Consider the following 16,604-nt stretch of genomic DNA (forward strand, 5'->3'; position numbering starts at 1 on the left):
AGAGAGAGAGAGAGAGAGAGAGAGAGAGAGAGAGAGAACCCCAAAAATAAACAAACCAATTTTTTTTGCAAAATGCTTAACACTTGACACTCTTTTTTCCACGTGGACCTCAAATTAGGCCAGCAATGCATGATGTCATCTACACAGTTTAGAGACGCACAAATAGGCCGAAATAAGCATATAAGGAAGAGCAGGTCTTTTAGAGGTTAAAAATCTATATTTTATAATCTAAACCTAATATCTGCCAAACAAGTTGGTATATTGATATTATATTTCAAAATGTTGCTAAAATAAAATGGATGTGACACTTTGCGTGCTCAATTATGTTTCAAAAAAACATTGCTCACTTATTGGACCTGAGGACCTCTAAACTTTTGTCAACCAAAAATATAGGTCATTGGTCTGGGAGTGGCTCAAACTTTTTTTTCTCATGGCATTTCGTATTCATGTCATGGCAATATTAATTTTTTGTTAAGAGTTAGCGCGGGAACAACAGAATAGAAACAAGCCGCAACGTGCTTTTAGGTACTGCATTGTTCCCATGCAAAAAATGCAAAGCTGCTTTGACGTGGTTCACTTTTCTAGCCCTTGTTGAGGTAAGCGGTTTAATATTCATGGCTGTTCTTAGCCCCAGTATTGTGACAACGTTTAGATGAGTATATACGGCTCTTTTCTTCTCAATAGTCACAGTCCTCAGTGCTTTTTCCTCTCCTGCCTATTTTTCGGGCTTGATGGACTGGGGGTAAATGGGCAGTTTTCCTTCTTTTCCAACAGAGAGGACATCTTTATTCCATCCCCGGCTCACGGGTTTCCTATTCAGCTCCTCTCCAAGTAATGTCAAGGGCCTGAAAAGTGCTGCAAATCAATCTTTCATGGTGTTTTGAGGGCAATTTGACATCCATGCACTCCTTTCACTCCAACAACTACAAGGGGATTGTCCGAAAAAAGGGGGAAAATGGGCAAGTTGGGTTCTCTGGAGTGGAGACTGGACGAATATGGACTATAGCCGGCCTACTATGGCGATGTAATGGGAAAGAATATGGCAACTAAGTGACAATAGCGTATAGTTTTGAACGCAGAGATAGTGAAAAGGCAAGGTGAGTGACAGGGCACGAAAAAAGATTACTGCGAAACAGCTGCTTTTTATGAGCGGGCCCCGCCCACATTTGTCTCACTTTCCCAGATGAAAATTCTCCCCTCTGTGAATGGCATTCTTTCTCATCTAGATTGATTTACATTTATTGCATTCATTGCACAAATCCAAACTAAATGGCGGGGCCCAAGGGGGAGGGCCCGCTCTTTATTAAAGAGGAATTAAATGAATTGAATTGGGGTAACGCATGGATTTGATTTGCTTATTTATGCATTAACCTATGGCATTATTTCGAGCTGGTAAAGCCTCGGGCATGTCACAAATAGCAAATCATCCCGCTTAGCCGTTCTATTGTAAAACAATTTAAAGTATTATTCTGTCTATTTAAAGCTTATCAAATGAATACAGATGATTGACAATTATTGCACAATGAATGTGGTAATTGTTTTATTTTAAAAAGCGCATGTGATGGGATGAAAGGGCATTCAAAAGTAGGCTATCAATGAAAATAGTTAATGCTCATCAACATAAAAAAGACAGGCCTAGGCTATTCCAGTCTATAATTAGTACGTCGATAATAGAACAAACATTTTCAACATTTCACTAACAAACAAATTAAAGCAATAGCAATATAGCTAAATGACGAAACTGTCTTTTAAATGTATATGTAACCTCACATGCATTGTAGCCTATACCAAACATAAATTAATTCAACAAAGTATCTACAAGCCTAGTTTTTAAAAAGCATAGGCCTATGTGTGGAAATCATGGTCATATTCACTCAAATTATGTTAAATAGCAGCAAATAATGCAGTTCTGTTGTTTTTAATGGGCTCGGCTATTTTCGCTAGTTCAAAAATAAATAAAACATTTGAAAAATGTTCACTTTCATAATCTATATATACAACTCCTATCAAACGGAACGGAGTCAGCAGCGTCCATTCGGTTTTGGAATTGGGAATCAAATTAGGCCATTATACAATCCTACTTGGTTTCTCATGGTGTCTCACATCGAAAACATATAGCAGATCTACAAGCGCACAGTGCACATCAGCCCCATGCTGCTGCGAGCTAGTAGATCTGCTATATTATCGGTGTGAGACAGACACCACAGCGGCGCATATAAAGGCCTATACATCCAGGCGTTATTATGTCTGCGCCTCTCCTCCGCGAACCCCAGACACACTTAACAGCTGGGAGTGACTGGCAGAGTGAGTCTCCAGGGATCGTCCATAGGGCCATTAAAAAGAGATTAAGGTAGCTGTCACAGCGTGGTGGATACTGTGTAGATCGGCTTATCTGTTGCAAAGGTGAGAGGTTTCCGTCTCTCCCAAAAGGGGCTTTCTCATGCTGTACAGCACCGGGGGGAGACTGGACACCTGCTTGTCTAAGCAGAGCCTCTGAAGTCTGAACAGGAGAGGAAGGTGGATACATCTGTTTATAAATGAATAATAGGCTAATAAACAGAGTTAATTCTCCATATAATGTTAACACTGATTTTGGTTCTGGGTTGATGGAGACGTTAGCTTGCCTTGTGGTATTTTATAGGCTACTAAAAGCTATATCCAACAACTTCCCAAAGAGTTAAAGACCAATGTGCCATTCTTGTTGATACAATTAATTAGGTAAAAGAGCTGTATCAGGTCAATGAATTAGAACCACATTCAATTATGTCAACCTCAGTGGCGCTTCTTCCAAAGATACGGCAACAGTAAAAGTATATGGACACATAAAGAGATCAATAAGGGCCATTAAATCAACTATGCACTATTCGTGAGAAAAGCTTGGCAGAATTAATGCGCATTAACGCACTGCACAACCATTCGTACATTCAGCATTTTTAATCGCCAATTATGGTCTGCATTCACTTATTGCTATATCACATCAAGTGCTTGCACATTAGGTTTCAATACGGCAACATAAAGAAACCATTGAAAGTGAAAGGTAGGCTATATATAAGAATGGCCCTTAATAATTGTGCCTCTCCAACCCCAGCCTGGCATGTGATCTGCGGAGAACTAAATTATGACACGACAACAATGGACCACCAGGCCAGAGCTGTCCACACAGGGTCGGCACATTAAAAAGGAAGAGGATCAAAATCAAGGGTTGGATTTGGAAACAGCTGCACAGCATCAATGGGAGGGCCAATACGGAGCCGTGCAGGGTCCTGTGTGTTGGGAGCCTCCCTGCAGAGTGCAAAAATGCAAAAATGACAAGAGATGGTGGAGGAAGAGGGCCATCCCACCGCGGACACCGATTCGACCCAAAGGACCCTCAAGGATCTATACTTGTAGGCACAGATATTTAGGCCTAATGGGAACAATTTGAAGGTTGAAACGTTAACCGTCATTGAGTTCTAAGACCACAATACATTTTGCATTTGGATAATGTTGAAATTGAATCAAGTGAAGAACTGAACCAGATATATTTGAGGCCTATAAGAATCACTGGTGCCTCTATAGGCTATTGTGGCTGATAATATATATTTTCGTCCAAAACCATGTACATGATGAATTATACCAAAACGTTGTTTGAGGGGTTGACAAGAGTATATACAGTATATACACAGGCATTTGCTGCACATGCAATAGGCTTTTAGCCCATTATAATCTGCCATAATACTTATAGATTGTCAAATATAGTTTTAACCCTACCATAAATAAATACCAATCTGGAGAAAATGGCACTTATGGAAGGCTATACCTCCCCAATGTCTGTCTATGCTTTCAGCAAATTGTCCAAATGCTGGCTTATCCATGTCTTCAGTGTTATAATGGATCTAAGACAGAGACAGACACAATAAGAATACTGATACAATTTTGAACTTTTCCCAAGAGATCAAAGTAAGACCACCCTCCGTCTGAGATTTGGCCCACAAACTTTAGGCTGAGGAGAAAACTGATGTGCAAACTTTTGCAAACATTGTGAGCCGACAACAGATGGCTTATATGTAATTGACTCTACTGCATTCATTTTATGTGCTGCACAAGCTTGAACATTGTGTGTGTGTAGGCTATATACTTGCAAGAATCGCATGATGTTTGTAGGACAACATCTTTGGCACTTAACATTATGAAATAAAAAAATTGCATGCTTCAAGCACAAGAGAGGCTTGCGGAACATTTATTTTAATTTGTGAACTGAAAATGCACTATAGAAAAAAATATATTTTCTGTTCATAAAACATGAAAACATACAGTTGGACCTACAGCATATCCCTATAAGTTTAGAACATAATTTGTACAATATACTATAGAAGTCTGAGGTAAACTTTCAAATGTAAAACTAAATCAGCATAATTAACACTTGTTATTGGAATGAGACTTGGAACATATAAGCCACTCTGATAGATATGGGCTGGGCATCAGTTTAACAGTCGACAATAAAAAGTAGTCTTGAAGTTTTTAATACATGTTTAACTGTACACATGAGGGGAAAACAAGAAAACACCATAATTATATCCCTTTTCATTAGGAAATTAAGTTAATACTATAATAATTTCTGTCACAATGAATGCATTAGATCACACAAAGTAAAAATAAAAATAAATGAGTTATTAGCACTGGACTGGGTCCAACTCTTTGAGTGCACAGTGGAAACGAGGTGAATGGGGTTTTCCAAATTAAATGCTCATTCATTTGTATATACTGTATAAAACAAAACAAAAACACTACAATTAATCATCACACAGGTACACTTCCAAAGGCTTAGCAGTCTTGAATAGTTAAGGTACATAAAATACACAAAATCCTATAATTTCTTATTTTTGTCCATAGCAAGATGCAACATCAAATTTCATATTACACATTCACAAACTTTGAACAATTTCAGTATGAAAAAATAAAAGAGGGACAGTTTTCCTGTGATAATGACTCCATGGAAAAAAAAAATCTTTGATTCAATTATATATCTCGCTCTATATATCTATATCTATATACAGTTATAGATATAGATATATTTAAATAAACTATTTTTGTCAAGTATCTGAGCATATATACATGTTTTACAATAGCAAAGGCAAAAAAACAAAAAACAACAATAACTGAACAACATCCCCCTAAGTCGTATATCAGTGAAATAAATTATCCATTACATTTCCATATTAAAAAGAAAATAATTAAAACTACAAGTTAAAAATCTTTCAAAATATAGAACCCATCTTTGTTTCAAAAATGAAATAAGATATTGCACCTTTTTTTTTTTTAAACCAGAGTACAATACAATGACAATGAAAAACAATACAAAGCACAGGAATTACATTTGGAAGTGAATGTCATTTGCTGACAGCCACTCCTATTACTTTGTAACAAAAAAATACATTTCCTGTAACAAAACATCACAGTTTCATTTCACTGATTTATGTAAAAGGAAAGAAAGCAAACAATTGTACACATTCTTTAAACATCTTATGACATAACAAAACAAAAATATATTCAAGACCGCTAAGCCCATTAACAATTTTATTGCAACAGAACTAGAAAAAATAGATTATATTTCATTTTCTGAAATGTTACATCTCCTGGGTTCATTTTGGCGATTAAATCTGAATCACAAAGTAAATATATAAAACAAAACAGGTCTCTATAGTCCAAAAGGGATCCCAGATATAGTTTATTCAAAATAACAGTATACGTAAGTATTTAGTAACAAATAAATTGTTCCTGATTTAGAAATATTCTTATAAGTCATTCTAAAGCTAGTGTTTCTCACTAACAAAATTCTTCAAGGCGTTGCAAATCTAGAAACCCCTGTTATTAAAGGTTTTGTTTCCCCATCCTTTCAGTGACTGAAAAGTCTTAAAGGGAATCCTCTCGTGATGCTGTAAAAACAAAGGTCATAGTTTGTAAGCAATAACTATTCACAGTCCTATTATCTGCATCAGTGCCTTTTCACGAAAGTTCAATCACTCGATTTATATTGTTGAACTTCCAAGATACGTTTAATCAACTGTGACATTTCCTCCTTTGGGTGCTGTATATGGGTTCTCACAGTAGTGAAAAGTAACTAAGTACATTTACTCGAGCACTGTACTTCAGTGATGTAAAAATACGTCGACATTGTACTTGAGTATTTCCAATTTTAGTACTTTTACTTCTACTCCACTACATCTCAGAGGCAAATATTATACTTTTACTCCACTACAAATATTTGAAACTACTTTGTAGATTTTGATTATTACAAAACATACATTACCCACTTCTTCAGCCCTATGAAGTATACATTTCGGCCATTTGAAAATTGCCGATCTACAAGCTTATACAATGAATTTTGCAGTGATGAAACACATTGTAAGCTTGTAGATCTGCCATTTATAAAATGTTTGTATACAATTTATAGCCTACATTTGAAAACTTGTGAAATGGGTATGAGGATATGGGTACTTTCTACTTTTGGTACTTTAGCTAACATTTTGATACCAATAGGCTACTTTTGTACTTTTACTCAAGTACATTTTTTATTCCAGACTTTTACTTTACAGTACTGATACCGTTTACTTAAGTAAAACATTTGAGTACTTTTTCCACCACTGGGTTCTCACCTGCAGGCCAGGGGCCAAGGTCTGCTGCACACCCCACTACAGACTGGAGGGTCATTGGCGTGAATATGTGATCCCACTCATTCCACACGTCGCTAGCCGAGACCTGAAACTCAGAGGTGTACTGCTGGGAGCTGGGAGCCGCCGTTTGGCCAGGGGGAACCATATAAGTGTGTTGTTGGATGGAGCGAGGAGACGCTTCCTGGTCTGGAAGAACGAGACATGGATAAGAGCGTCAAAAGACATATGAGGTGTTAAGGAGACAACTACTGAAGCTCTATATACTCTACTTCGCCATACGGTGAGCAGTGAAAACAACCCATCTACAATCTCACAGTGCTTTGCATCGACGTGTTGTGAACTTGAAGATTTGCCAATTTCAAACACCAGGTTGAAAGTGGTTAGATCTTCTTTGGAGTAACAAAATTTACCAATAGTCTGTAAATGCGCACTCAGTTCTTACAGCTGACAGCTTGCAAAACATATTTGCTTTGGGCATACTAGCAAAATACATGTCATTACCATTTTAAGATTGTGAGTTTCTAAGTAACCGAGTGACTGGCAATTTCCCTGTCCTGAGTCAAACGTCTTTACATTGCTTGACTTCCACTATTTGTCGAAAATAATATACGTTCTGTATCTCTGTGAGGAGAATAATTGTTAATGCTTCTACATGTACAGATAGGAGAAAAACACAGTCGCCATTATTACAGTAAATTCTCACACTTACAGTATGGCTCGTTATGTCTACCTCAACTTCTCATTTGATGAGTTTTAGGAATTGCCTAAAAGACTTTAGTGGGCTGAAAAAGGATATCTGTAACAATCTTAGGATCATATGGCAGAGGGATCTAGCATGTGAATTAAGTGAGGACGAATGGATGACAATAATAGAAAATAGAGGGTACGCGCGTGACATCATTATACCCAGAAGTTATGCGGGAATGCCTACAGAGTGTTAAAAAACTACTTTCTGGCCTTGACAGCCCATACATCCAAACAGAAAAGACCTATCCGATTGCCTTAAAGAACATTAAACGACATTAAACACACTTTCCACTCACTGTATGCATGTGCATACCCTCTATAATGGGAAACATAAGGGAAGTCAGAGGGAAATTTACTCAATATAAGTTAATTCACAGATTTGATTATACTCCCTCTAAACTCAATACGATGGGCATACAACACTATAATTTATGTTGGAAAGGCAAAACCGGGGAGATTTTGACATACTTTGAGAGTGTGAATTAGTCCATCTATAGATTCAGGGGAAAAGTAATAGAATATATAGGGAACTGATTGGACACAGTTACCCATTTCACCAAGATTATGTCTCTTGGGGGATCAACTACAAATACCTGGTATATCAAAATAGGTCATAGGTACTAGGTAGGGTGGTCACAGCTGCACGAAAATATTCTGAGATTATGAAAGTGCACATCGGATGTTGGCAAGACCAAATAATAATGACCGCTTTTTAACTTACTTTACTATAGTATAAGTAGGACACAGTGATCATGACGGTGTATGGCTGTGACTACATGATCTGTGTGTGACATTACCTGTAGTTGTTAATTGTTTATTTAGGGACCAGATGGTATGCTTTTGTGAGGTCTTTGTGCTCAAGACTGAATAAATAAAAAACGTCTCATGATGCATAACTTAAACATTCCTATTTCCTACTGTATTGGGCTGATATGTCAAGGGGTGAAAACCAGGAAAACTAATTTGTGATGTTCTCTACAGCAGGGGTTCTCAACGTTTTTGGCCGGGGACCCCCGGAAATGCTTTGGCAATGTCTCGGGACCCCCGCCCCGCCCCCTCCCGAACGCCAATATAAATTGACTGCTACAATAACCTTAAACCATTTTGGGCGGGAACCCCTTTTGGTGTTTTAAGCATTGTTATAATTTAGCTATTGAAAAATAGCAGATCTACAAGCTCATAGCGCGCCACCGAGTGGCGCGCTACGAGCTTGTAGTTCTGCTATTTTTGAAAAAAAGTGAAAATAAAATTATTAATATTTTTATTTTTTTGAAAATAATTTGGGGACCCCCTAAAATAATTTGGCGACCCCCCGAGGGGTCGCGACCCACGGGTTGAGAACCCCTGCTCTACAACACCATAGCAGAGGGTCAAATTCCATAGCTGCTATGGATAAAACGTAGCAAGTAGGCACCTCTGAGTAATGTTACTCACCCCAGCCCTTTTTGTATTCAGGGTTATGCTGTCCTGTATGCTGTCCTGTAAGCAAACAGAAGCATCATTTCAGATTAAATTTAGAAAACCATAATGCACGTTACTTTGGCCAATATTTAATTCATTTATCATCATCTATTAAAAGTCTTGTGATGAAAAGTTAAGATAATAAATGGTTACATAGAGTAAATGCAAAAGTTTGTACTATAAGACACTGTGAACCAATTAAGAGAAGGACAAACAAGATAAGCTACCACCAAAGAACAAGGTGAAAGAGCAAGTAAGCATACTGCAGATAAACGGCACCGATGCCCTTTGTGATATCCCTAAATGACACTTGCCTAGCTTTTTTAAATACTCCATCCAGTCCATCCGTTTCACATGGGGTGTATTGTGACCTGAAACCAGACACAGATACTACATGATGGCCTCATGCGTTGGGTTGCAGATTACCATCCAGACAGGGATCCTTGTTTTCGATTACCACCAGCCCTTACAACTTGATCTTCTACTGGCTCATTTCTTTCCTGACAACTTTCATGAAGAGCTCATTTTGAGAACCACCTCTCTTATGCATTCAAAGAAGATATAGCTGGCCACAGGGAATGTGAGAAACTACCCCAGTCTGTCAAATGTAATAAATTCACAATAAATGTTACTAGTTATTAAATTAGTTCCCAATTACAAAGTTTTCCTTGCTCAGAAAGACATATAACGTATAATGTAGATGGACTTGATCCCATTGAGTAGGTCTTCAATAATATTTCCCCAACTCCTTTGTAAATCACTCACTGTGGTCCTGTTGTCCTTGTTGAGGCTGCCATATCTGAAATGTTGTACCCATTCCTCCAGTCATTAATGTCTGAGGCCCACTACAAGAAGAACAGAAAGAAACATGCAGATGTGAATTGAAGCCATTTTAAAACTCATGTAAATGGTGAAATTTGTAATATAAATATAACTTAAATTAACCCATTCATGAAGCACTTAACATCTTATTATAAGATTAATTTAAAACGCCGGCATCCTTATTTTGGGGATGCCATTTTAGGCAATCACTTAAGCCCTATATTATGTCAGATGACACAGACAATCTCCAAGTTCACAATGCTTTGCATCGCAAGTCGTTGTGAGCTTACAGATAAACCATTTTCATCCTAGGAAAAAATATAGGGCTTAAGAGTGTTAATTCAAAAGAACGTATTCATGAAGCACTTAATGTCCGACTTAGCAGATCCATTTAAAAGCTGATGTAAACAAGGTACGGTGAAGGGGCAAACAAGTTTAGAAAAGCTTCTTACTGATGAGGAGGAGTAGTTGGTCCTTGGGTGACAGGATTCAGACCAAAATTGCTGTTGCTCCCCATTATCGGGGCCTAAAGCAGAGAAAGGGAAGAGGAATCAAGTGAGAGACCACACTTGTGGTTAAAGGAGCCAACAGGCAAGGTCAGAGGGCAGGGCTGGCCACTGATGCACTCCATTAAGTCCATTTGATGGATTCTTCATGTTTAACCCTTGGTGACATCCTGCTGGCTGCTAGGACCACAGGAACCAAGCTCACCCCAGCAGCTCCCCACAGTGACATGTGCACTCATGAATATTAGCCCAGACAATAGCGTTTTGGGGGGTACCATAAGGGGCCAGACCCCGGACCACCTACCCCAACTCTCTCATCGATCAGCTGACGGGCCTTCTCCAACTGCTCAGGGGTTCCTCTGAGGGAGAAGATGCGTACATTGGGGTCAGTGTTGGGTGGCGGGTTTCTCTGTAGCTCCACGTGGGCACGAGAGTGTTCTTTTATGCTCTTGATGGTCTCTCCACCTAAAAAAAAGGAAGAACCAAGCATTAAATAATGATTGTACAAAGGAAACGGCAGCAACTGCTTCAATTTGATATCCAAGTTCAAAAAGTTAAAACAAGGAATGCCCTTTGGATTTACTTGTATCAGGCTACTAGGAATCATGTCTCTTCATCAGAACCATTTTGAGTTGACTCTTGTGACATAAGATATCACAGTATCACCACCATGTCAGTTCTAAGATCATAGCATGTGTCTAACACTTTGCCACCAGTCTATCTTAACATCCATGTAAATCAGAGACAAAGGAATCCCCCCCTTCTCCCAAGTTGACAAATCAGATGCCAGCTTCCCGACGTGTGGGGAGAGCAATTAAACCAGCAGGGAGAAATTAAACCTTGCAGGCAGGAGAAAAGGGCCAAAATTGAAGCGTATCCTCCTTCTGGGATATCGTTTGTCTCTCTTTTAGCCTTTTCATTCTTGACTCCGTGTTGTCCTCTGTGATGAGGGGTGGGAGTACGGAGAAGACAACCACCTCCACATGCCCGCTTCAACAAAGAGGCTGAGGGTGCTTCCCGGGGGGACACCGGGGCTGTCCCAACATCAATTACACATTTGTTCACTGGTGGCTGACACTCAAGATGGCCCCGGCTGACCTCGCAATGAAAACGCTCATCAAAAAACCTCGACTCCTCCTGTAGCCTATTCCTCGCTGCCAATAGACTGCACATGGGCCATTAACCCATTGTCAACCAAATGAAACTTCTGCCTTAATGAAGCCATTATGAGCTCCTCTAGTCAGACAGCAGAGAGCAATGAAGACCCTGACTATTCATTTCATGGACTAGGCTTTGGTGCAGACAAATAATACTGGCCTTATTAATGAGACTGGTTTAGTGAACTGGAGAAAAGAAGGGGAGACAAAAGTGCAACTGGTGGCGGCATTTAGGGGACAACCAAGAGACTGGTTAGCTGCTGCTGTGTCTGTAATGTGAAAATGTCGACACTAGCTCTTGGGAATCTAGGGAAATGAATACACAAAACTAATTCAATGTGCTTGGGGAATTTATTTTAACATGCAGAACAGAGGCTATGAAAGTGGCTTTTAATCACTTTAAAGCTCGCATCCATATTTTGAACAGTTTAAAAAAAATTAACAAGTCAAACATTTAAATCTTTTCAAAAATGGCTGATAAGCTTACATGTGATGCATTGTGAGCTTGTAGATTTGCTATTAATCACTGCGCATAGGAGTTTTCTTAACAAACAAGTATTAGTAAAACAAGCAAAAGTAAAAGGGTGAGATCATGTCCAACTTGAGAAAACCATTGCGGATGACTGGTTTTGCTTTTCCAAGACAGCAAGATAATAAGACATTTTATTTCAGGGTACGCTTACTCTTGTGAATTTTAACTGGAAACTAATTATTCAAGTTCACCCACTTGCGACACAATTGCTCCTACTGGATTTCCATGTTTATGAATGGCAATATGACATCATATGGACTAATAAGTCTATATAAATTGGTTGTTATGCCGTTTGAACTAAGTCCTCTTTAGTAAAGTTGGAGCGGGCAGCAGGCTGGTGGGTGGCTTGATTCATCAGCAGGCAGAATGTGCGTACGGGGGGTCAGAACAGAAGGGCCAAATGGGCTGCATATGGCATCGTAAAGATATTAATCACTGCATCCTTTAAGGGATTGCTGACAGGACCCAGACCCCACCGCCATCTCCACCATATTGGCCCACTTCATATGGTAATGCGTTGAGAAGGGGACGCAACGCCCAGGTTTATTTGTTTCCCTGGCCTCACTAAATGGACAAAAGACACTTGACATTTCTATTGCCATGTTTTTATCATAGGTAAAGAGGCCCCCTTGGGCCACGCCCACCACTGCACGCACGCACACACACACACACACACACACACACACACACAATCACACACACCTTCTTCCAATGCAGTGGTCAATGACTTTTAAATAGCTGGCAATAGAGTGGGAATGAATAGCCAATAAGCTAATTCCTCCTTTTCATTCCGTCGCTGCACTCTATTGGGCTGAAAGGCCCTCATTAGATGCCAGGCAGCCTTCCACATGATTGAGGGCTGTTATTATGCACCTTTAACAATTAATGTCACATTACACGCATTATCCCCGTCATTAAGCCCTTAGTGAAACCAATGAATGCCACTTGTGCTGTATACATGAGCCTGGGGTGGCGGTGCTGGTCACGCACTCTTCTTCTGTTCAGTTTGAACCACACTGCATTCAGTTATGAGAGGCAAAAAAGCTTTATCCAATGACCTTGCTATTACGATGCATCACTATGTTATACTTAAGTTTGCTCCCACTGTATATGGTTAGCTTTAGACGAGGACGTATGTTGCAACATTTGTCAAAAATTCTCTGTATCAAACGCATCTGTAATATTGTTTTCATCAAAAGTTGTTTTGTCACCACCTTCAAATGCTGCGTTCACACAAAAAGCTACAAAATGACCAAGAAGAAGTGTGTGTGTGCCAGCTATATTGCTGCCGAGTCACTGTTGAAGAGTTGCTCAAGCCACACTGCGTAAATGAAAAGGGTCAGGTTAAATGGCACAGGGAACTGGTTAATGGCAAGAATTAGTTTGTATTATTTTTCCGGAATGGAGCAGGAATTGTAGGGAGAGAGAAGAAGAGTAGAAATAGTGAAAGAAAAACATAAGATTGATTGATGCTTCACTACGTCATTGGGGCGCTGGAACAAGTTGAAGCCAAATCAACTCATTTTGGAGCGCGTCACGCCCGTCACGCAGTGACAAGTGGCGGCCGTCAGTTTGTAGCTTCATGTCACTGGATTCCACTGGAATTGATTCATAGCCTGTTTGTTTCCGGTAGTGTGAACGGAATTAATAATGTAACATGGCTGTCATATTATAGCATGAATTTCAGCCAAGACTACAACTGACTCCATCATTAGGAGGTCATTGCAGAGGCTTAGTGGCTATGTGACATCCAACTTCCAATGACCAGAATAGATTATCCAAACTGTAGCTAGAGCCAAACTAAAACGGCAGTCCGCATTATGCAATTGTTTCTGGTGTGACATCACATAATCAGTTAACCCATTCAGGCCTGACGTCGAAATTAAAAAAAAAAAAGTTTTCTAAATCATGACAATTTTCGGAAAGATTTGAGGCACATTTTAACGATTTAAAAAAAATAGCAGACCTACAAGTTCATAGCGCGCCACTCGGTGGCGCGCTATGAGCTTGTAGATCTGCTATTTTCCAATAGCTAAATTATAACATAATGTTTAAAACACCAAAAGGGGTTCCCGTCCAAAATGGGTTAATGGTTAATGTGGTTAAACGCTAACGTGACATGGATGCGTTCCAGGTCTCAATGGATTAATAACCGATGTTGAACACTTTCACATCACTTAATCAACATCCGACTTCAAAATCCAACCGAAGACCAGACAAATCTTGTTTTCAATAAAATGTGTGCCATTATATTCAAGCTAGCAACAAAGACAACTGCACATATGCAGCAGAGAAAGTTGAAGTGAATGTGTGTACAACAGCAATAGGTTATTTAGTGAAACCAGTTCAACTGGTTTAATTGAATACATAATGTCCTCACCTTTACCGATCACTAGGCCACACTTGTCAGCAGGTACGGTATATGTCACTTCTTGCACTGCCCCAGGCCCTCCCATGTTAGTGTCATTGCGGCCTCTACGTCCAATCAGGCCACCAAAACCATCTCGCTCCTGTAGAGAGGGATCCATAGTGAAAAACACTTGGCAAATATACATGATACTCTGCAGAGACTGTTAATGGGGTTAACATAACAACTAAGCGGTATTGCCACTAGTGGAGAACGTTTTGGGAAGGATTCTGGATCAGTTAACTTCTAGGGGGTTTGAGAGAGCATTCTGGCAGACAGCCAAGGAAGGCGGTGCAGTAGTAAAGCCCGGAGAGGAGAAGCTTGGATCAGGATCTACAGGCAGTAGTAAAGCCCGGAGAGGAGAAGCTTGGATCAGGATCTACAGGCAGTAGTAAAGCCCGGAGAGGAGAAGCTTGGATCAGGATCTACAGGCAGCGTAGGCAGAATCCTTGGTGAGGAAGTGTCTGATCCTCTGGATGTTGTAGTGTGCAAACGTACAGGAGTGATATCACTGCAATAACATGTGTGCCTTGAAGGACACCCGACTGTCCAGGACCACTTCCCAGGTTCCTCAGACGGAGTCTGAGAAAGGGCGAGAGCCCGAAACGTCACAGCAGCACTGATTCTAAACAGTGTTCTCTCTTTTAGTTTTCATGTTATATTTTTGAGATAAGCACCTGCCCAACTTTGGGCGTGGATGTGCATGTCTTTCCTCCCTTATATTGTTTGTGAGTGATACTCTCAGATTGATGTAGCAGCAGGGTTCCGACAAGGGTGATTTACAACTACAATTAGGGCATTTAGCAGAAGCTCTCATCCACAGCGACTTATAATAAGCAAGGTACTTGCATACAAATTAATCACATACATTTAGTGTAGTACATTTTAGTTGCAAATGTACCTATCCAGCTAATCAAAGTTTTCCCCTGAATCACTTATGACATGTAAAATCAAACAGGCCATGATTTGCATGGTGTCATATAAAAATATGATAAAGCTTGTAAATGTATTGGTCATATCGCTGCCAAACAATTACAATGCAAATTTTAACATACAACCTAACTATTAGACTACAGTCAGGAGTTTGTTAAAGACTGAGCACTTAACATTCCACCACAGCCAACAATGTGTGTAAAATGACTATGTTTTTAGTACCTGTGCTGTATGAACCAGCTCATTGATGAGGCATACTGCATGCTGGCAGTGGTCAGGCTGGCCTATCACCTGGGCAATCCTCTCAGTACTGACCCCATCATCTGGAAGACATTTAAAAAAAAAGTTGGTCAAATCATGCCGCCTGACTGGTTGACACACCATTGCACACATGCCTTTTTGTAGCAGGCGAGAGGTATAGAATGAGGCAAGAGGCTGCAGCTTTAGTCTTGGCTGTTCTGCAAACAATTACTATTTCACCTACAATGTCCCAACAAAAACAGCTTCCGATAACATGTTAGCTAAGATATAGGCTGTGCAGTTGCTCAATGTCGATGGCTAGTTAACAATATTCGTGAGGCAGAAAAGTGCAAAAATTCTAAACATGAATGTTGCATAACAACCGCCTGTGACTGCTTTCTTTTAGAAATTAATCTTGTAATGAAATGGTTACCAAAAAAGTCATATAACTTGGATATGTCATCATATCTGGTAACAGTTTTATAAAAACAACTCATTCCAGCCCATAGTACATTGTAATTAATCACTTAAACCCTATACTCTACCAGCAGCTCCTCCTCCCCTCCTCATCTCCCAAATGTATTTTCCCAAAATAACCAATCTACAAGTTCACAAGTTCAACGCATTGTTAACTTGTAGATATACCATGTTCTCTGGCTGTTTGCCAAGCTACCTAGAATAGGGACGCTAGTTTCCATGTGGTTATATCACACCTCAAGGGGTTGATATAACAATTAACAATATATTGACTGTACCATGTGATATCCATCTATACATTCACAAAACCTGTGTCTGATGTGTACGTGTAAGACTGTTGCAGGAATAACTTGGCCACCATCCGACCGTGTGACCTCAAACTTGCGGTGCGCAGCAATGATCCGGGGGTGAGCAGTGCCTAGCGGGAATTCGGTTGACCAGTGGTTGTCGAGAACTGAAAAACCTTTTCTGTTTTTTTTTTACCTTGTCTGAACTGGATCCTGACGCCAGCATCATTTTGAATCTTCTTAATCATCTCTCCATTCCTGCCAATAATGATTCCAACAGCAAATCTTGGTACAGACACCTGGGCAGAGAGAACAGACTGCACAGTCATTTAGAAAGAAATGTAACTGTTTAGATGGAGAATTTAGAATTATACTTTTGCAT

The 16,604-nt window shown here is 39.7% G+C and overlaps 1 protein-coding gene across 3 annotated transcripts in view; it reads right to left on the reverse strand.

Moving 5' to 3' along the window:
- Nucleotides 1–4,486: 4,486 nt before the first annotated feature.
- fubp3 (far upstream element (FUSE) binding protein 3) overlaps nt 4,487–16,604 on the reverse strand; it is a 33,035-nt gene continuing 20,917 nt past the window's right edge. Inside the window, exons 10-19 of one of the 3 annotated variants that reach the window (XM_079524656.1) lie at nt 16,419–16,539; nt 15,441–15,541; nt 14,259–14,388; nt 10,494–10,654; nt 10,136–10,209; nt 9,627–9,706; nt 9,176–9,232; nt 8,835–8,879; nt 6,636–6,839; nt 4,487–5,915 (exon numbers count right to left, since the gene is read on the reverse strand). In XM_079524656.1, the coding sequence (XP_079380782.1) occupies nt 5,893–5,915; nt 6,636–6,839; nt 8,835–8,879; nt 9,176–9,232; nt 9,627–9,706; nt 10,136–10,209; nt 10,494–10,654; nt 14,259–14,388; nt 15,441–15,541; nt 16,419–16,539 (996 nt within the window). In that variant the 3' untranslated portion in view covers nt 4,487–5,892. The remainder of the gene's footprint in view (nt 5,916–6,635; nt 6,840–8,834; nt 8,880–9,175; nt 9,233–9,626; nt 9,707–10,135; nt 10,210–10,493; nt 10,655–14,258; nt 14,389–15,440; nt 15,542–16,418; nt 16,540–16,604) is intronic. The other 2 variants (XM_079524657.1, XM_079524658.1) reach the window with 2 other exon arrangements.

The sequence above is a fragment of the Electrona antarctica genome (assembly GCF_951216825.1).
Source record: "Electrona antarctica genome assembly, chromosome: 16".
NCBI classification, from domain to species: Eukaryota; Metazoa; Chordata; class Actinopteri; order Myctophiformes; family Myctophidae; genus Electrona; species Electrona antarctica.